General features: G+C 41.8%; 1 protein-coding gene across 5 annotated transcripts in view; it reads right to left on the reverse strand.

Moving 5' to 3' along the window:
* The window catches only part of xrn1 (5'-3' exoribonuclease 1), a 146,185-nt gene that overhangs the window by 82,830 nt on the left and 42,006 nt on the right, over positions 1-21,349 (reverse strand). For all 5 annotated transcript variants that reach the window (XM_038817150.1, XM_038817149.1, XM_038817148.1 and 2 more), the window contains 10 exons: positions 13,150-13,240; positions 12,655-12,775; positions 11,863-11,952; positions 10,437-10,593; positions 9,260-9,379; positions 7,112-7,281; positions 6,875-6,995; positions 4,400-4,492; positions 3,260-3,363; positions 1,210-1,341 (listed from right to left, as the gene is read on the reverse strand). In XM_038817150.1, coding sequence (XP_038673078.1) covers positions 1,210-1,341; positions 3,260-3,363; positions 4,400-4,492; positions 6,875-6,995; positions 7,112-7,281; positions 9,260-9,379; positions 10,437-10,593; positions 11,863-11,952; positions 12,655-12,775; positions 13,150-13,240 — 1,199 coding nt within the window. The remainder of the gene's footprint in view (positions 1-1,209; positions 1,342-3,259; positions 3,364-4,399; positions 4,493-6,874; positions 6,996-7,111; positions 7,282-9,259; positions 9,380-10,436; positions 10,594-11,862; positions 11,953-12,654; positions 12,776-13,149; positions 13,241-21,349) is intronic.

Here is a 21,349-nt window from a genome sequence, read left to right on the forward strand (position 1 = left end):
TCCGACCCCATGAACTCCACAGCTTCCTATGCCACAGATTGTATCTTTCCCCGCCACAGAAAGCAGACTCGCACAGCAGAGAAAGCAGACTCCAAGATCACCAACGTCAACCGCAACCCCCACCCTGTCCTACGAATATAGCCTCATGTCCCCGGGGGCTGCCCTTTCTCTCACCACCCCTGCCCCCACCAGGAGCTGCCAATCAGCCTCTGTCCCCTTGGACTCCCTGGTGTTCAGTGGAGACAGTGGTACTCGCCTCCTTCCTCCCTCTCGGAGGTCATGGCGCCTGATTCCCGTATTTAAAGAGCTAGAGCAGTAGTAATTCGCGCTGGCGTGGCGTCATGCCTGGTGAGTGGGATGAGGGCTGAAGATGTGACTTAAGCCTGCTACGTGGATGCTAATACATTCAAATTCATGTAAATCAGGTTTCCTGGACGCGAACCTGATTGCATCATTGGGGAGGGCCGGGAAAGATCACGTTCCAAAATCTCACCAGCAAAATCCCATTTTTGGGCCATTGTGATATTTAGCAGCCATGGAGGGGTTTGCCCTCGCAGCTAACAGGCCTGCTAAATCACACCCATTATATAAACATTTTATAAACAGCTGTAGTACCACCTGGTTCCTGCTGGTGGAGGCAAAGGGCCATATGAAGTTTGCATCCTTATGCAAAGACCTCACAGCACAGCAACAGGTCTATGCTCTGCAATGGCCTCCTTCCCACCTTACTCAATTCAAGCTATCAACACAAACTACGTACTCAAACTTTCAGACTAGAAAGTGCTTCCAAGTCCAAAATACAACCATCCTGCCACCCCTTGATTCTGCTTATAGCTGGATAATGCTAAACTGCCATGCTACCTTTTGCAGTCCCCAACCAAATAGTGCATTGATCGTCAATACATCTTGTCTTTCTTTGCCACACAAACTACCAAATCAATGCTCAGATTACTCTAATCCCCCAAGATTAAGGGAGGGTTAGGCTTTTCAGATTTTAACATTGTGACTGGACAATCCAGGAAAGGATAAAACAAAGTGAACTTAAAAAAAGGTGGAAATGGGGATTAAAGGGAATATCCTACTGATTAAGCTCGCAACGGTCAAGTTTATCGATATCCGGATAACATTTTCTCTTTGCAAACTTCATGACTATAATGTATGAATTAAAATATTATGAAAAAATAATCTGGCATGCATATATTTACTTACAATTCAGTTATATTATGAACTTCTCTGTTCCACATGTTTTGTTCTGCGTCTCCAAGGTAAACTATCTTAACGGGTGGTGGAGTTTTCCCATTGTATACCTTTTGTACTTCTGCGGGTTCTTCTAAATAGTATCTATAAAATCAGAATCAGGTAAAACAGGCATGTTATAAACTGCTTCCCATTCGATTATATAAAGTTAGCAGGAAAGATAAATTCCTTGTTTTACTAACTTTGTTGTGTTACACAAACTTTGATGACCAAATGCATTGTTAGTAATGTCAACTTTGGAAAAAAAACAACGGGACCCCACTGACTAGGTAGGAAAATCAAGTGCTGCAGTACTTGATAAAAAAAATTGAGTACTCTATTTTTAAAAAGTGCAGTCTCCTGCTACACATTCTGTGGTTGTTGGGTTACGGGTATAGGGGGGGGTTGTTGGGTTACGGGTATAGGGTGGATATGTGGGTTTGAGTAGGGTGATCATTGCTCGGCACAAAATCGAGGGCCGAAGGGCCTGTTCTGTGCTGTACTGTTCTATACTGATTTTGATATTACCAAAGGTCCAGAAATTTGCTGAAGAATTTCAATCTCAAACCAACTCTGCTTTAGTGAACAAAAGTGCTCCCACTCTAAGAGACACCACCCAAAGACAATGCTTTGTTACTACAACACACACTCAAAACTAAGGCACAGAGCCTTTCCTTGCCGAGTGAGTTCATTGACTTTGTTCAGTAAAAACACTCGACACCCAATGTCCCAGCTAACCCTCGTGCTCAAATACCCATTATCTTTCCCTTAATAATGGCACTATCAATTGCATTGTTACAGTTTGTTAAGAGATTGACATACTCTATTGGGTGACAACTCTAAGAAAACCACCGGTTACAATACACAGTCGCTGCTTTCAAAGGTTCTGCAGCTTCCAGGGTTAATGCAGTTCCCTGTGCGCAGAACTGACTTCTGTAATCAACTCAGCAAAAGTTTGCCTCATGTCACATCAGTGCCCCAACTAACAAGTAAACTCGCACAAATCCGGTCAATCCTGACGAGCTCAGCTTTGAAAGGGGGTTGCTACTCAGATGAAGTAGCACAAGCGACTCAATAAATTTTCATAATTTCCTGAAACATTGCATGAGAATAATGCATATGTCATCAATATGACATATGCTGTCAGGAAATTCCAACCTTTAATAATGGAAGGCATTCAGTTGTGGTTGTCACAGAAAAAGAAACAGAACATAATTCCCAGGAAAACATGTAGGTGGTGTATTGAGAGTGTCGTGGAATCTGAACTGGCAAAATCATAAAAGTTACAAATAGTTAGATCTCCCTTCCTCAAAATAATGAAGCAAAACAGAACATGCTGGAAATACTCACCAGGTCTGGCAGCAGCAGTAGAGAGAGATCAGAATTTTAATGTCATGACCTTTCATCAGAACAACCAAACTCTCGTTTCTCTCTCCACAGATGGTGCAGCCTGCAACTTATTTCCAGCAATTTCGTTTTTACTTCGATCTCCAGCATTCTTTTGGGTCAAAATAGGGGAAATGGTTTTAACAAAATACAATTGGGGGAACCAACAGATTAGCTTTGTTTTCCTGGAGCAAAGCTTTCAAATAGTAAAGTTCAGAGTGCAGAACCAAGACTAACCAATGGATATTGTTTGCTTCCGTCTCAGGTCAAATGTTCTACTCCAAGGAAGTTAATAGTACTCAAGGCAGTGATATTAGTAACTAGCAGATGCACAACAGAAGGGCGAATGACTGACTTTGGCAAGAAACCTATATTCTGCTTGTTTTTGGTGCAAAATGGCAAGATTAAGAAAGAAATACCAAGAACCATGACCAAGAACATCTTTGTATGAACAACATACAAACAACACGTAACTTACTCAATAATCAATACAGACATTTGGGTGCAAGAAAAACAACATAGCTTTCAGGGGATTTTATAGTGCATAATTGCAAACACCAAAGGTAGAAGCCAATCTACAATATTAAATGTGCTATCCTTGCAAACTGCAGCTCAAGTCATGTTATTCAATACTTACTTCATTTCTTGATCTGACACCGCAACAACTCGAGCTTCTTCAAGATGAGGCCAATTCAAAAAAACAGGCCTTCCCAGTTCCTGATCTGCAACATCATCCACATTCTGTAAGGCAAAGAGGAATTTATAAACTAACCTTAAATACGTGGCTTTTAAATGTTGGACTGCTGCCTTTTAATAATTTCACATATTTATTAGAATCATAGAATCCCTACAGTGCAGAAGGATGCCATTCAGCCCATCAAGTTTGCACCTACCCTCTCAAAGGGCACCCCACCTAGGGTCAAGCCCCCACCCTATCCCCATAACCCAGTAACCCCACCTCACCTTTTGGGACTAAGGGGCAATTGATCATGGCCAATCTACCTAACCTGCACATTTTTGGACTGTGGAAGGAAAACGGAATATCCAGAGGAAACCCACGCAGACACGGGGAGAAAGGGCAAACTCCACGCAGTCACTCGAGGTCAGAATTGAACTCTGGTCCCTGGTGCTGTGAGAAGGTGCCAACCACTGTGTGACTGTTTTCATTGGCGAAAGGAAGAAACCCTTGTTTGTGGCATGGTACAAAAATTCAAGGACATCCCTGAAATTGGACACCAAAAACATATACATTTTATATTCAGGAAGCTCAAATGTAATCTTGCAGAAGCAAAGCAGGTGAATCATAGAATTGACAGGGCAGAAGGAGGCCATTCAGCCCATTGAGTCAGCACCAGCTCTTGGAAAGAGAACCCTACTCAAGCCCATACCTTCACCCTATCCCCGGAACCTGGTAACATCACCTAACCTTTTTGGACACTAAGGGCAATTTCTCATGGCCAATCCACCTAACCTGTACATCATTGGACTGTGGGAGGAAACCGGAGCACGGAGGAAACCCATGCCGACACGGGGAGAACGTGCAGACTCTGCACAGACGGTGACACAAGCCGGGAATCAAACCTGGGATCCTGGAGCTGTGAAGCTACTGTGCTAACCACTGTGATGCCCCAAATATGAATTCATATTTAATTTTTAAATTATGAGCAATATAATTTAAGTGGCAGTAATTGTTTCAGAAAGTCAGATTTAAACAGTTTGCAAGTCAAAAATAAGTTATATTCCAGTTTTGTAACACTCTCTATGATCTTTTACATACTTCCTCCTCTTCTTTGAGCAATAACTCCAAAAGCATATTCTCTCCACGGCTTGGTTGTTGGAAGATTTGCACTCCACTCTTCGCCAAATAGAACTGCAAGAATAAAAATTTCAAACATGCATTTTGACTCATACAGTTTTGCGTTAAAGGAAACACAAGGTGAAAAAGAAAAGCTCACTTCCATGTATTGAGTCGGTAGCATTTGGTACCATACTAACTGCAGGCTCGTCAACATCCAGCATCATAAGCCAGTCATATGTGGAATTAGGACATGCAATCAAGTTAAGGGGCTATCAGGAAAAAATATATATTTAAAAAGCTACACTCCTAATTGGCCCCAATTCAAACATTCATTCTTCGTAAATAAAAGTAGGCCATTCAGTCCTTCAAGTCAAATTCACCATTCTGTTAGATCAAAGCTGATCTTCAATCTCAACTTCCCTTTCCCACCCAAGCCACACATTACTCGATTCTTTTAGAATATAAAAATCTATCAATCTGCCTTGACTATATTCAAGGATCAAAAAATTCCAACTCCAACTCTGAACAAATTGTGTTCCTGCAGTGCATCTTGTAGATGGCACAGATTTCTGCTTCTGTGAGTCGGTGGTGAGGTAGCGAATATTTGTGGAAGGGATGGCAATCAAGCGGGCCACTTTGACCTGGATGGTGTCAAGTATTGTTGGAGCTACACTCATCCAGGCAAGTGGAGAATATTCTATCACACTCCTGACTGGTTTCTTGCAGACAGACTTTGGGGAGTCAGTAGGTGAGTTACTCGCAATGAGATTCCAACGTGCTCTTGTAGCCACAGTATTTATATGGCTAGTTCAGTTGAGTTTCTGGTGAATGGTAACCCCCAGGACGTTGAGAGTGGAATTTTGTGTCTTCTATTATGAAGACAGATACAAAATATTAAATGTCTCTGCTATTTTTCCATTTTAACTTTCCCCGTCTGTGCCACTACAGGACCCACAATTGTTAATCTCTTCCTTTTTATATCCAAAAACTTTTGTATGTTTGTGCTATTTTCTGTTTACCTTTTCTCTACAAATTTCTTAGTGAACCTTTGCTGAATTCTAAAATCTTCCAGTTTATTGTTCTGTTTGGAAATGCTATACACTTGTTCTTTTAACCTAACTTAATGCTATCTCTAACTTCTCGTCTGCCAGTGGCCTAACAGTGGCCATGTTTTCCATGGGTTTTTTATTCCTTAAGCGAATGTACATTCATGGAGAATGATTATTTATTTAAAATGTTTTCCATTGCTTATTGACCATCATACCTTTAATCTAATTTTCCAACCTACCTCACCAGCCAACTCATCCCCATACCCACGCAGTTTGCTTTGTTCCAATTTAAGATCATAGTTTTGGATTTAACCAAATTATTTTCAAACTCAATGTAAAATTATAACATAATATGATCAGTCTTGTCCTAGAGCTCCTCAACTAAAGTCATTTTTAAAACTGCCAGATTGCAAAATACTGGATATAAAATAGCCCAACCCAGCTGGTTCCTTGACGTACTGATGCATTTCATGAACTAGTCCTCCACACTATTACTGTTTATATCTATGTTCTGCAACATTGCACCTTTGAGTAACTAATGCGAACCTGCTGAAAGGTAAGGGAGGTTGAAATGCTGGAACATTCAATACTCTAATCTCCTATAGTAGACTTCACAATTAGTTTCCCAAGGCAAACAGATCCACCGTACTTAAGGCATTGTTTGCGTGCCTAGCCACCTTGTTTCATCAATGGAAACTAGGGCACAACCATCACTAAGGAGGAGGATACTTTTCATTCAGTTCCATATAACCTTCAAATTTAACCCATAATAAATATGCTGTGTCTAGTTCAACAAGGAGCAAGTTATCAGCATTCTGTGCTGGAAAACTGTAGCTTTACCTAGTTAAAACGTCATCAATACCTTGTACATACTTGGAATTTTGGGGGGGGGGGGCAAAATATATGGTTATCAAGTTAACCTCAGTAATGCATTCCAACGTCAATGCAATCCAGATCAGACCAGTGATGGATTTTGACTGACAATGCATCAACTCGTAACTACATAAAGTAATAACCCTCATACAGCCATGTACATAGAACCCAAGATGCACATGTTGCAAGCCCAAATATTCTGACAAGAGTGTAACTGTTTAGAATGGGGGGAAACATGCATGTTTATGCTTCTTGGACTTCCATCCCCAAGGATCTAGTACGCCTGAAAGCAGAGTGGCTACAAGTAGATTAAGCGGATAGGGGGCCAAGGAAACAACCTACAATCATCCACAAGGTGGTGATCTAATTACTTATCTTTAAAACAATGTGTTTTGGTTGCATTCTCACCCGTTTGGTATGCATACAACAATCCATTTCATGTATAAAATATTGCTGACTCTAATTCACAAATACGATTTCAGCAAAGAAGCTGTGCAATCAATTGAAATTTCCCACCACAAGGGAAACTTACCTTATGCTTAATATGCTTCAGAGTTGGAAACCCACGGAAGTACAAAGAACCCTTATCTGTGACATGTTTAATAGTGCAACTGGGATCTACTCTCCATGCATCCATGGGAATCTCTTCATGTCTGAAAGAAAATGACAAACATGGTAAATTTAAGTGTGGTATTAATAGCAGTCATTTATTCAATAGAACAATCCTTCAAGAAACAATGTAGAATTTCATACAGTGCAAAATCTCTACCTCGCATGACAATGCTCCACATTCGGAAACTTTTCTGGCCATGGTGACGGATATTCAAATTCAATTTCTTTATCCCACCAAAACATGACACACCAACTGTGTCTATTGCGCTCTGCTTCCTCTTCTGAAAGAACTCTATTACATGGCTCCATGGCTGCCAGTAATCGTTTCTGAATAGGTTAGAAAATATTTAGGTTTCTTACACATTTACAAATGGAAGAAGAGCTACAGGAAGTAGTAAAATGATAAGTGGGCAAAGATCTAGAGTTTCCTTTATTCATTAACGGGATGGGATGTCGGGGCCATTATCAAGGCCACCATTTACTACCCACCCTTACCCACAAGAAGGTGATGGTAAGCTGCCTTCTTGAATGCAACAGAGCAGCATGCAGGGCCATTTCTGAGGGAGCCTGGAGTCACATGTAAGTGAAAGATGGGCAAGGATGACAGATTCCCTCAAGAACATTAATTAACATATGAGTCTTTACGACAATCCTGTAGTTTCTCATGTTTCTGGATCATTAATCTAGGCCGCTGGGTTAGCAGTACAGTAAGATGATCACTGTGCTACCATACTCCCAGCGGAAATGACAATTATAAACTCCAAAGAGAGAGGTTGATTTCTCACATGCTCAAATAAAACTGGAACTGCCTCTTTAAACACTGCAGTGATGTTTCAAAAAGCTTTTCTAAATATACTTATATTAGTTTGCATTTGCTGTGATTGGACATTCATGGCTGTAGTAAAACTGCATCAAGAGATGGAAGAGACCATCTTCCAATACAGGGCAGAAGTCTGCTGTCTTGAGATTTTGCTTTGAGATTCGAAAGTCAATTCCTCACCCTGAAATATGTGCATCTACTTGAGGTGAGGGGAAACAACCAGTGTGCCTTGCTGGGTGGTGCTCCTCATATTCCTGGCATCATTCTACATACATCCTTCCCTGCAAATCACCATTGGAACAAGAGTTGTTGTCAGCCTCAGATCTATTGTCTCCAACTCAAAATGTGTTCCAGGTCCAACTAGTGATTGCATTCTGGAGAAACGCATACTGCTACTATTGCACAAAAACTATAATTAATCTATCGATATCCCGACACAGACAGAAAGCTGGCTACACATTTCACTGTTTCTCCTCCATCAAAACAGCTGTGTTGGTGACAAAGCTTTGATCACCATATGCCACTTTAGCCCCTCCATTCACATCTCCTCCAACACCGAATCATCGTTTATTTTTCCCATCTCCCACTTAAAATAGTCATATATACCTGCCAAACGCCATCCCAACATCCAAACCAACTTCTCCTTCTTTAGCAACTCGGCACCCTCACAGGTTTCCTCCAACTCCCTCTCCAGCTATCTTCTCATGCACTGTTCAGTTCTTCGATTTAACTTTTGGTTAGTCGTTCTTCCTTTTGCCTCAACATTGATATTTGCATTTTCCGGAGCCTCTACTTTCTGTCTGACATCCTGCCCTGAAATCCTTCCACCTCTACCAGTGTTGAAGCTCATATTTTACACCAAATCATGTCTCACCATGTTCAGGCAGCTGTTTCTTTTTTTTTGTCTGTAATTTCCTCTTCTTTCATCAAAGTAGCTATCATTTCCACTTTAGAGGCACTATACCAATGCAAGTTGTTTTGCTTCTCTAAAGACACAACAAGATCTAATGTGTCAACAAAGCTATAAGAATTATCTCTGTGTCTGCGTGGGTCCCATCCCCACAACCAAGGATGTGCAAGGTAGGTGGATTGGCCACGCTAAATTGCCCCTTAATTGGAAAAGAATAATTGGGTACTTTAAATTTTAAAAAAAGAAAGCTATGAGAAGACTTGGAGAAGTTGTTTATAATGAGACTACAGATGAATAAACAATAAACATCATGGAGGATTTTTAAAAGTTATTACTTATCACGCAAAAATGTGTCATATACAAATACACATCGAAATACAAACGCGAATCAGGTAACCCACTGTTCTACAAGTTGGTTAGCATTAATAAAGAGGAATCTTTTAATATTTTCAACTCAAAAGCTGCTAGACCATTACAATTCAAGATTAGTTACTTTAAAATTTGTTAGATTTAGATACAAAAATAAATTAAAATACTTTGCTTTGGAAAATCTGGTAACGCTTAAAAATACTCACTTCATTAATAAATGGAATCAGAACAACAGCTTCCCATTCCTGCTGCTTGCCATTAAGATCAGTTGTGAAATCTGGAGGATAGTACTCAATGATTGGAGATTCTTTGTCAGTCATTAAAAACTGAGAATGTAAAAATAAATATGTTATACATCTCAAACATAACGATGCAGTTTCTAACATCCTATTTTTCCCTTTCTTACACACACACAAAATTCATTTTACGACAATCCTTGGCAAGAAGCCGGGCAAGTGAGCTTTGCATACATCTTTACATACATACATACAGGCAGAGGCAATGGGAAAGGCAGAAAGAGAAGAGAAGAGGGAATAGATAGTAGCATCAAGGAACTAAGCATTCAATAAAATTGCAGAGTGGGCAACAACTCCACACTGCAGTGATCTGCAAACCGTATGCATATCATATATATCTCTGGGGGCCTAGTTAAATTTGACACAGCGATAAGTGAGATTAAAAAGATTTCCATCAAGAAAGTATATATTTTTTAAAATTTAGAGTCCCAATTATTTTTTTTCCCAATTAAGGGGAAATTTAGCATGGCCAATCCACCTAACCTAAACATCTTTGGGTTGTGGGGGTGAAACCCACGCAGACATGGGGAGAATGTGCAAACTCCACACGGACAGTGATCCAGGGCCAGGATTTGAACCCGGGTCCTCAGTGCCGCAGTCCCAGTGCTATCCACTGCGCCACATGCCGCCCATTTAGAAAGTATTTAACACTGACATCAGAAGGCAGGTGGGTCTTTGGTGAGGTGAATAGCCACCATCAGGTAGATTGTAAAGAGCACGAGGGGTGACACACAGCCTTTCTTGACCCAGCCCGGATTTTGAAGGTGTTTGTTTCAGCTCTCCCACTCGAGGCAGTGGCAGTCAGATCATAAAAAGGAATTGCAGGATTGAGGAAGTTTCCTGGACATCCTACACTTTAGAGCACAATCCACACAATCTCACAATTTATTGCGTCAAATACTTTGGTCAGATCTATTGAAAGCAATTACGAGTTCCTGGTTGTCAACATTTTTATTGGATTTGTCAGGCAACAAAAGAGCATGTCAAAGGTACCTCAGGAAGATCTAAAGCTACACTGTGCAAAATAGAGAAGTGAATTGTAATCAATTTTAAAACTTACTCGTCGCCAAGAGTAAAGTCTACTTACCTGGTAGCAGTTGGGTAGAAGCTCTTTACTAGCTGCTGGCAGAACAGCCAAAAGTTGCTCAAATGGCTTGAATGGTCTCCCTATATCAAACGTTAGCTTCAATTTGCTGATATTTCGGATGTCTGATAGGTAAGGTGCATAATGAAAAGGATAATACCTAAACAGTGGAACAGAATATCTGATCATATACATTGTATGACAGTACTTTTTAAAAATAAACTCGCCAACTCATTGTCTTGATGGGTTTCATTTTTAAATTAAATTCTAATTCAACATTGAAACGGCAACTCAAATAAGCTGGTAAATTTGAAAAGGTACACATCTCCATTGCAATAAATTACTTCAAACATACTTGTCCAAAAACTTTAATGAAAAATGTTGTGAAAAAAATTCCCCATGAAATTTTAATTTCAAGTCATCATGAAACAGTTAGTCCTCCCAATAGCCATTGGAACAAGCTCAAAGCAAAAGCTAGGCCATGAGCATCGCATTTCAATACTAACTGTACAAACAGAGAAGATTTGACATCATGTCACATCAGAGAGCTTTGGGGGAGAAACTCTGAAAGGTTTTTACTTCATTGGAATAAAGTCTAGTCCCAGAGCATTATTTTTCAAAGTTAGCATGTTATGTGATGCATACATTTATGATGAATTTATACCCAACATTTAGAGTGGGGACATTATAACCATCTCCTGAAGCCTAAATTAAACTAAAACCCCTCCATGTCATCTCTTAATGTTTAAAATTCTAGAAATAGCACGTCAGAACATGCAGTTATTACAATGTTGAAATTCTGTATGCTTCAGAGCTGAAACCTGTAGCTGATTAACACACTGATTTGTAAAGTTATCTGACTGAAGAAGAGACAACTTAGATCATTTAATCACACCATCACATCCAAGGTCAGAAGGGAGAGAGTTCAAGTCATAATATTGACTCGTTAAACTTAAAAAAAAACCTATTTAAATCACAAAGCGATATAAAAATAATAAGGTGCTGATGGTATGGATTCCATAATCGATGTAGTTAAAGCTGAATAGTGTGGAAGGATTGAACTTAATGGACCAAATCACCTTTTCGAATTTCAAGCTTTGCCAGACTTGGGAACAATTTAAAAGGCAGTGAGCAGGTTTTCTGCAACAGCTCAGATGAAGAGTCCAGTGAAATGAGTTTCAGTTCGTAACATTCATTAGAAATTCTAATCTTTACAAACGCTTCCAAGTGTCTGGTGTTCATTTAATATTGGAGCACAAATGTAAGTGGTTCATCCCACATTCAAGAAAAAAAATCTCTAAATCCTCAAAAATATTTAACAGAAATTGTGTAACCACATTTAAAATAATAAAATGAGTAAAAAATAAATGCTGTAGTGCTGCCACAATCATAAAATTTCAATTAAAATTATCTCCATGCAAAAACCCACCAGCTCCAGGACTGCACACCATGATAATAATAGTGCAAAATCCATTGTATTGCTTGAACATAACATCTTGCCTGTTGAGCAAGAAATTCACTATTGGAAAAAAGAAAGAAAGAAAATTAGCAAATTATGCAAAACACTCAAAATGTCCAACAACTGATCTCCACATGCAAACTTCAACAGTGAATGGCAGTAGCCTATTCAAAAATTCAGGTTAAGCTCGATCCTTTTTTAAATTAATGCCCATTTGTGCAAAGTGTTCAATAAAATTTCTTAGGATGCTGGACGAGCAACCCAGAGCGCAATAAAAACACCAATTCTACATAACCTGAAGTAGAGTTTAATCATTTCAGTGCGACAGAATCTCTGCTGCATTTTTGCAGCCTGATCAAAGCACTATGCAGACAGCAGAGTCTTGTCATTTCAGGGCTTGAAGCTCAAGGGTATATTCAAACCCTATGAATCAAGTTTCTCCTAGAATTCGAAGAGAAGGAATCAGCGACCTGCCCTTTCCTCTCAGAGAGCATTTAAACCCTCCTTTGTTGAGTCAACAAAGCAGCAACCCAAGTACTAATTTTCGAAAACACTTCCCCAGATGTATTTGATGTCTCTCCCTGGACCCATCCTCTCCTCCACAGGTGACCAGTGATACGGTCCTGTTTTTGCAGGACACCTCAGTGCTCAAACAAATGGGCACAACCAGCATAATTCTGTTTGGGAAACCTTTCCCACTCTTCATAAAATATCATGTGATTAAACACTAGTCCAGATAGAGGGAAAATAAAGTGTACTTACTCAGAAACAACTTCTACGCCCATCTTTGTCATGTAATAAACTCTTTTGTACTGCCTGAATTCTGTTTCAAACAAATCATCCTCATCCTCATTGTCATCATCATTGACATCATCCCATTGATCTGGAATAATTGAAATATACCAGTAAGTAGCCGAGAACAGAACTAGATTGTCATTTGGTCAAAAACATATTGCTAGACAAGAGTGAGCCGTTATATCTGGACTAAAATAATCTTTATGTTAAAACTGAAGCCAGAAAAAAATTCAGTTAGGTGTCACTCAGTTGACGTAAGTAAATTCAAACACAATACTGAAATTTAATGGGGCAAGAAGTTGATAGCTTTGAAGAATGTCGCACAGGCCACACAGATGGGCAGGCACCTGCCCTTAGGAAACCAAGGTAAGTTTATGTACATTTCTCCCCTTTGCTTTACTGAGATCCAAGAACAACTGGCAGCAGTTTCAGAGTGAAAACATTTATATGTGGCTCAGTTACCTTTGTGATTGAATTCAGTACTGCAGTGTGAACAGGCTCCTGCCTCATTTTCATCTTCATCTAATACAGCTAAACACATGTCATCTCGAATCTGTAAATGAAAAAAAAACCTTCAGCTCCATTTAAGAAAGGTTGGGCACTTACAAACTTCTCCATGAATCCATAGAATTAACAGTGCAGAAGGAGGTCATTCGGCCCATCGGGTCTGCACCGGCTCTTGGAAAGAGCACCCTACCCAAGGTCAACACCTCCACCCTATCCCCAAACCCAGTAACCCCACCCAATACTAAGGGCAATTTTGGACACTAGGGCAATTTATCATGGCCAATCCACCTAACCTGCACATCTTTGGACTGTGGGAGGAAACCGGAGCACGGAGGAAACCCACGCACACACGGGGAGAATGTGCAGACTCCGCACAGACAGTGACCCAAGCCCCAATCGAACTTGGGACCCTGGAGCTGTGAAGCAATTGTGCTATCCACAATGCTACCGTGCTGGTCACCATCAAGGCAAAGGACCTCCACAACTAGTCAATAGGCACAATAACATTGATTCCATTCCCTTTTCCTCTCCAGAGATTCACTTCCCTTTCAATAAGCCATAAATTACATAGCAATCTTCATCCAATTTAACCAAAATCACACTCAAAATGGTTAGATATGGATGTATAAATTGTGGTTTGGAAAAAAATGCATGGGATATCAACATTGTAAGCACCATTTTCTGAACTTTCAGTATGTAGATAATTTTAAACCACAAAAAATTACCTCAAGCAGGAGCTATTCTAATAATGGGATATTTGAACACATTATTAGTGAGAATAGAGATTTGTAAACAAATTTGAATGAGAATAAATGCACATTTTGTACGGAAATTGATGCTTAATGATTAATTTTAGTTTACACACAATTGAAGAATAAAAACCCAATATGGTTTTATGCAGAATTCTGGGACACCAGCCCGTCACATGACTTTGTCTTAGCATCACATTCAAACTTGGTAAGGGAGAAAAAATTATACATGCCCTTAAGTTAGTGATGCAAGACGGCAATTTTGAACAATCACTGGTATGGAACTATCCATCTCCCTCACAATTAAAATCAGTTCTGTTCTTGAAGTTCAATTGTGCAAAGAAAAACAAATATTAAAACATTCAACCTTGTTCATTAAATTAGCTCAGTTTAGTTTGTGATGTTTAAAGAAAGTCACTTTATTTCACACCATGTAATAACCATGTTTGATTTTATAAGTTTGGAATTAAATTTTGTATTTAGCTTCAGTAACTCTATAATTCTTCTAAATTTTAATATAGGTTAGTTGAATGTGTTATATTTAGCAAAGCAACCACTTTCAATTGGTTGTATATGTATTTTATATGTGCTATTGCTGTAACTTAAGTTTTACAAACTATTCTGCAAGTTTAATTGACTTATACGAAGCATTAACTGATACAAAAACATACTATAATCATGATGTGCTTCAAACAACCGCGCAACCTCAAACAAACCATTGTTTCCAGCAAATTACCCAGCCTTCAGAACAGCGACCACGACACCACACAACCCTGCCAGGGCAATCTCTGCAAGACATGCCAGATCATCGACATGGATACCACCATTACACGTGGAAACACCACCCACCAGGTACGCGGCATAAACTCGTGCGACTCGACCAATGTAGTCTATCTCATATGCTGCAGGAAAGGATGTTCCGAAGCGTGGTACATTGGCGAGACCATGCAGACACTGCGACAACGAATGAACGGGCATTGTGCGACAATCACCAGGCAGGAATGTTCCCTTCCAGTCGGGGAACACTTCAGCAGTCAAGGGCATTCAGCCTCTGATCTCCGGGTAAGCGTTCTCAAAGGCGGTCTTCAGGACACGCGACAACGCAGAATTGCCGAGCAAAAACTTATAGCTAAGTTCCGCACCATGAGTGCGGCCTCAACCGGGATCTTGGATTCATGTCGCATTACATTCACCCCCCACCATCTGGCCTGGACTTGCAAAATCCTACCAACTGTCCTGGCTTGAGACAATCCACACCTCTTTAACCTGGGATTACCCCCTATCTCTGGATCTGTAATGATTTGATTACCTGCAAATGCTCGCATTCCAAGCATTGTCTGGCATCTCTGACTTTGTCTATATAAATGTTTCTAGAACATACCTCTCCATTCACCTGAGGAAGGAGCAGTGCTCCGAAAGCTCGTGTTTGAAACAAACCTGCTGGACTTTAACCTGGTGTTGTAAGACTTCTTACTGCACTATAATCAAGTAGTTCTCTCAGCAAAAACACATTGATAAGTGCCTATTGTAATTAAGTAACCTATAGATCAATTAGGCATCCAATAAATCCATTTTCCCAGACATTGCATGCTGTCGTATCTCAAATAAAAGCAGACATGAAAACACTAGAAGACATAGGTTTAAACTGCGTGGGGAAAAGTTTAGAACAGATGTGCGAGGCAAGTTTTTTTCCCAACAGAGGGTGGCAAATATATGGGATGCGCTGCCTGGGGAGGTGGTGGGAGCAGGTACGATAGCGGCATTTAAGGGGCATCTAGATAAATATATGAATAGAGTGGGAATGGAAGGATACGGACTCTATAAGTGCATACAGTTTTAGTTGTGACAATAAAGATTATTTATTTTTATTTTTTTACCATGGTTGGCGCAGGCTTGGAGGGCCGAAGGGCCTATTCCTGTGCTGTATTGCTCTTTGTTCTTTGTTTTATTCTCACTTATAGTCTATAATATATATTATATTAGTACTTTATAAACTTCTTTAATAGTTTTAAGATTATAAATAACTTTGCGCTCTATCTTTTGTTTTAAAAGTAAAGTACCTCATTCCAAGTAACCAGAGAGAAGTAGCAGCAACTTCAAATAATCTGTACAAAACAGAGCCGCTATTAAGGGTCTGATCTGGTACCAATCAAGTGAGATTTTGAGATGATGAGCACAAGATATTAATCAGGAGGGCATGACAGCATATTTCCATCATCCTGGACAAATGGGCAAGGAAGATATCAAAATATTCTTTCATCTTACCAAGTAACAGAAAAAGACCTCAGAGGGATGGTCCCACAAGTAATTGACACTTTAGAGGGCAGTCAGGGGTCAATGGAAAATTACATCAAGAGATGACCATCACCCTCAGGAAATTGATCATGCCCACCTAGAACAATCATTGATCACACACCCCTTAAGACAATTAAGGATTAGCCCCACCTCATTTCAACCAATTTGAGCATATGGAGCATGCTGTTGCTATGGCTTGGAAAGAGCAGTCAGGCTTGGATCCTTCTGACCCTCTGACGCTGACTGACCCAGTGCCCCGGCTACTGACTCGGGTGCAGCCAGTATGCCTCACCCCACCATCACTCAGCAACACCCTCAGCCCGGTGACATTTCGCCAATGGATGCCGGGCCCGGCAATACTTCTGCTCAGGCCCCTGTGCGTGGCGGTAGTGAGGTGCGCGACCTCTAACCAGAGGGTGCTCTATCCCAGCCACAAATTCTGGAGAGAAGCATTAAGGGACAAGGAGTCAACCTGGAGGGGCCTCCAGAGATAGAGGTGTGTGACCCTCTCCGCAGCAAACGGCGTCACTCCAGGTTATTTTCCATAGATGTCACGCCCAGTCCCCGAAAGAAAAGAGGCGAGGGGGATAGTGAGGAAATCACAGCAGCTGCCGCTGTCCCCCGAGCAGGATTCTTCGGGGCTGGATGGGACCCCAGAGGGCCCGTTCCACCCAGTACAATTTAGCACCCTGGACTTGTTCAATTTCACGGGGAAGGGGGTCAGCAATAATCCCCTGCTTCTTAGGTTCTTATCAGGTTACAGTTTTGAAGAGCCTCTGTCCCAGCTGCCGTCTTTGGGTACCTCTACCACCATCTCGGACCTGTTTCCGGAGTTATTTTCGGGGCCTTCCGGTGACCAGGAAGGGGGGCGGTGCAGCCTCCCACTGGCCTGGGACCCCAGGGAGGAACCGGAGGAGATGATTCTGGTGGCGGGATCAAGGCAGGGCCTGGATTGGTTGGTGGGCCCCGTGTCGCCTGCCGCACTCCAGTGTGGTGGAGGATTCTGTCCGAAGGCTGCCAGCCACCCAGTGTCGGGAACAGAGGGTGCTCATGAGGCTCTGCAGTGAGGCGCAGGGCTCACTCGTGCCTGACATTGTGTCGCCCCTCACCTCTGGGGGACTCCCGGAATCTGGCACATCATAATTGAAGTTTTGTTTTGTTTTTGTGCCTCCATAGATAGTTCAGGCAGTGTCCTATTGGGCCCTCCCCATCACCCTCCTTTCCCCTCTCTCCTCACCACACCCCTTCCTTTCCCTTCTGTTCGTACAGAGGCGAGGGTTATCTGGTCATTCCAGCGCAAAGTTTAACGTGTACCATTTCTTTTTTGTAGAAATCTGTTGTGAACTGTTTTAATAATCAGAGTATCCACTCCCCATCCCCCATACATTGGTACTGAGGGGAGGGTACCCTGTTTCTCCAACACAAAATTAGTGTTTGTACCTTTGGCCTTGTATATATTTTTTACTGTTTTAATAAAAAGATATGGAAAGAGTTAATTTTTGTAGATCAAATCAGATCAGGGCCTACTCAGTTAATGGTAGGGAGTTGGGGAGAGTTACAGAACAAAGAAATGTAGGAGTACAGGTTCATAGCTCCTTGAAGTGGAGTCGCAGTGGACAGGATGGTGAAGAAAGCATTCAGCAGGATAGGTTTTATTGGTCAGAATGTTAAATACAGGAGTTGGGACGTCTTGCTGAAGTTGTACAAGACATTGGTAAGACCACACATGGAATACTGTGTTCATTTCTTGCCACCCTATTATAGAGAGGATATTGTTAAACTAGAAAGAGTGAAGGAGAAATTTACAAGGATGCTACCAGGACTTGATGGTCTGAGTTATAAAGGAGAGGCTGGGACTTTTTTCCCCTCGAGGTAGGTGGCTTAGGGGTGATCTTATAGAGGCCTGTAAAATAATGAGCATAGATAAGGTAGGTAGTCAAAATCTTTTCCCAAAGGCAGAGGAGCCTAGAACTAGAGGGCATAGGCTTAAGGTGAGAGGAGAGAGAGATACAAAAGAGACCAGAGGGGAAATTTCTTCACACAGGGGGTAGTGAGCATCTGGAATGGGCTGCCAGAAGCAGTGCTAGACGCAGGTACGATTTTGTCTTTTAAAAAGCAGTTGGACAGTTACATAGTCAGGATGGATATAGAGGGATATGGGCCAAATGCGGGCAAGTGGGACTAGCAATGACAGAAACTGGGCGGCATGGACAAGCTGGGCTAAAGGGCCTGTTTCCATGCTGTAAAAGTCTATGACTAATAAGCAGCTGAGCAAGTTGCACAGCAAATGACTGCTGCCCAGAGGGAAGCATAAATAACGGAGATGGAGAGAGAACAGAGATTGAGTATCAACCTACACCCAAGGCTGAACTGGAAAGCAATAGCCATAGTACACTAGACTCATGGCGTCAGGTCAAACATGAACAAGCAAACTTCTTGCTGATTACCACGTACAGTTTACCATCAGCTGATGAATCACTACTCCATGTTGAACACCAGTTGGAGGAAGTACAGAGAGTACAGAACATATTCTGGGTGAGGGACCAAGAGTGGCTCGGTAAAACCACTACTAACCAAACTGGTCAAGTCCTAAAGGACATAGCTGCCAGACTGGGTCTGCGACAGGTAGTGAGGGAACCAAGAGGGAAAAACATACTCAACCTCATCCTCACCAATCTGCATACCATGGATGCATCTGTCCATGACAGCATAGGTAGGAGTGACCGCCGCACAGTGCTTGTAGAGACAGTCCCATCCTTACATCGAGGATACCGTCCATCATGCTGTGTGGCCCGACCACCGTGCTAAATTGGATAGATTCAGAACAGACCTAAAAAGTCAACACCGGGCATCCATCAGGTGCTGTTGGCCATCGGCAGCAGCAGAACTGTACTAAGCCACAATCTGTAACCCCATGGTCCAGCATATCCCCCACTGTACTATGACCACCAAGCCAAGGGATCAACCCTGGTTCAAAGAAGAGTGCAGGAGGGCATGCCAGGAGCAACACCAGGGGTGTTGAAAAATGAGGCGTCAACCTGGTGAAGCTACAACACAGGACTACTTGCATTCCAAACAAAATAAGCAACAAGTGAGACAGAACTAAGTGATCCCACAACCAATGGATCAGATCAAGGCTACGCAATCCTACCACAACCAGTCATGAATGGTGGTGGACAACTAAACAATTCACTGGAGGAGGAGGTGCCACAAATATGCCATCCTCAATAATGAAGGAGCCCAGCACATCAGTGCAAAAGACAAAGCTGAAGCGTTCGCAATAATCTTCAGCAAGAAGTACCGAGTGGTTGAACCATCTCGGTCTCCTCCAGAGGTCCCCAGCATCACGTCTGTTGGTTTATGGCCAATTGGAATTTATTCAGTGTGATATCAAAAAAGACTGAAGAAACTGGATACTGAAATGGCTATGAGCCCTGACAAAATTCCAGCAATAATACTGAAGACTTGTGCTCCAAGAATAGAAGAAGAATACTGAAGAACTTGCCGTACCCGTAGCCAAGCTGCTCCAGTATAGCTACAACACAGGCATCTGCCCAGCAATGTAGAAAATTGCCTAGATAGGTCCTATACACAGAAAGCAGGACAAATCTAACCTGGCCAATTACCACTCCATCAGTCTACTCTCAACCATCATCAGTAAAGTGATGGAAGGGGTCATCAACAGCGCTATCAAGCGACATCTAAGCAGCAATAACCTGCTCCCTCATGCTCAGTTTGGGTTCCACCAGGGTCACTCAGCTCCTGACCTCATTACAACCTTGGTTCAAACATGAACAAAAGGGCTGAACTCCAGGGGTGAAGATGAGAGCGACTGCCCTTGACATCAAGGCAGCATTTGATCAAGTCTGGCATTGTAGATCCCAAGCAAAACTGGAGTGAATGGGAATCAGTGGGAAACTCTCCACTGGTTGGAGTCATACCTAGCACAAAGGAAGATAGGTTGTAGATGTTGGTTCGTCATTTAGTCCCAAGACATCACTGCCGGGGCTCCTCAGTGTCCTAAGCCAAACCATCTTCAGCTGCTTCATCAATGACCTTCCATCCAACATAAGGTCAAATGTGGAGGGGTTCACTGTTCAGCACCATTCACGACTCCTCAGACACTGAAGCAGTGCACGTGCAAATGCAGCAAGATGTGGCCAATATCCAGGATTGGGCAGAAAAGTGTCAAGTAATATTCATGCGCCAGGCAATGACCATCTCCAACAAGAGGGGATCTAACCATCGCCCTTTGACATTCAATAGTATTACCATCACTAAATCCATCAACATCCTCAGGGTTACAATTGACCAGAAACTGAACTGGACTAGCCATACAAATATTGTGGCGACAAGGGCAGATCAGAGGCTAGGAATCCTACAGCAAGTAATTAACTTCCTAACTCCCCAAAGTTTGTCCACAAGGCACAAATCAGGAGTGTAATGGAATAGTCTCCACTTGCTTGGATAAGTGCAGCTCCAACAACACTCAAGAAGCTCGACAACATCCAGGACAAAGCAGTCTGCTTGATTGCTCCTCCTTCCACAAACATTCAAACCCTCAACCACCGACAAACAATAGCAGCCACGTGTACCATCTTCAAGGTTGCTCTGCAGAAACTCACCAAGGTTCCTTAGGCAGCACCTTTTAAATCCAGGACCACTACCATCTAGAAGGGCAAGAGCAACAGCCACATGGGAACACCACCCCCTGGATTTTCTCCTCCAAGTCATTCACCATCCTGACTTGGAAAATATATTGCCGTTCCTTCACTGTCACTGGGTCAAAATCCTGGAACTCCCTCCCAAGCACCACTGTTGGTGTACCTACACCATGTGAATTGCAGCGGTTCAAGCAGGCAGCTCATCACCACCTTCCCAAGGACAATTAGAGATGGGCAACAAATACTGGTCTAGCCGAAGACAACATCATGTAAAAATTAATTTAAAAAAAGTCCCATCCTGTATTTAACAAGTATAAATTTATAACTTAAATATTTCCAAGTTACTTCACGAAACTGTCTCCTGTTGCCTAAATGGTTAAAATCTCAATGAACACGATTACAATTTAAGTTCTAATAATACCCAGAACTTATCATTTCAACAGGCAG

This window comes from Scyliorhinus canicula, chromosome 13, assembly GCF_902713615.1.
Source record: "Scyliorhinus canicula chromosome 13, sScyCan1.1, whole genome shotgun sequence".
Classification (NCBI taxonomy): Eukaryota; Metazoa; Chordata; class Chondrichthyes; order Carcharhiniformes; family Scyliorhinidae; genus Scyliorhinus; species Scyliorhinus canicula.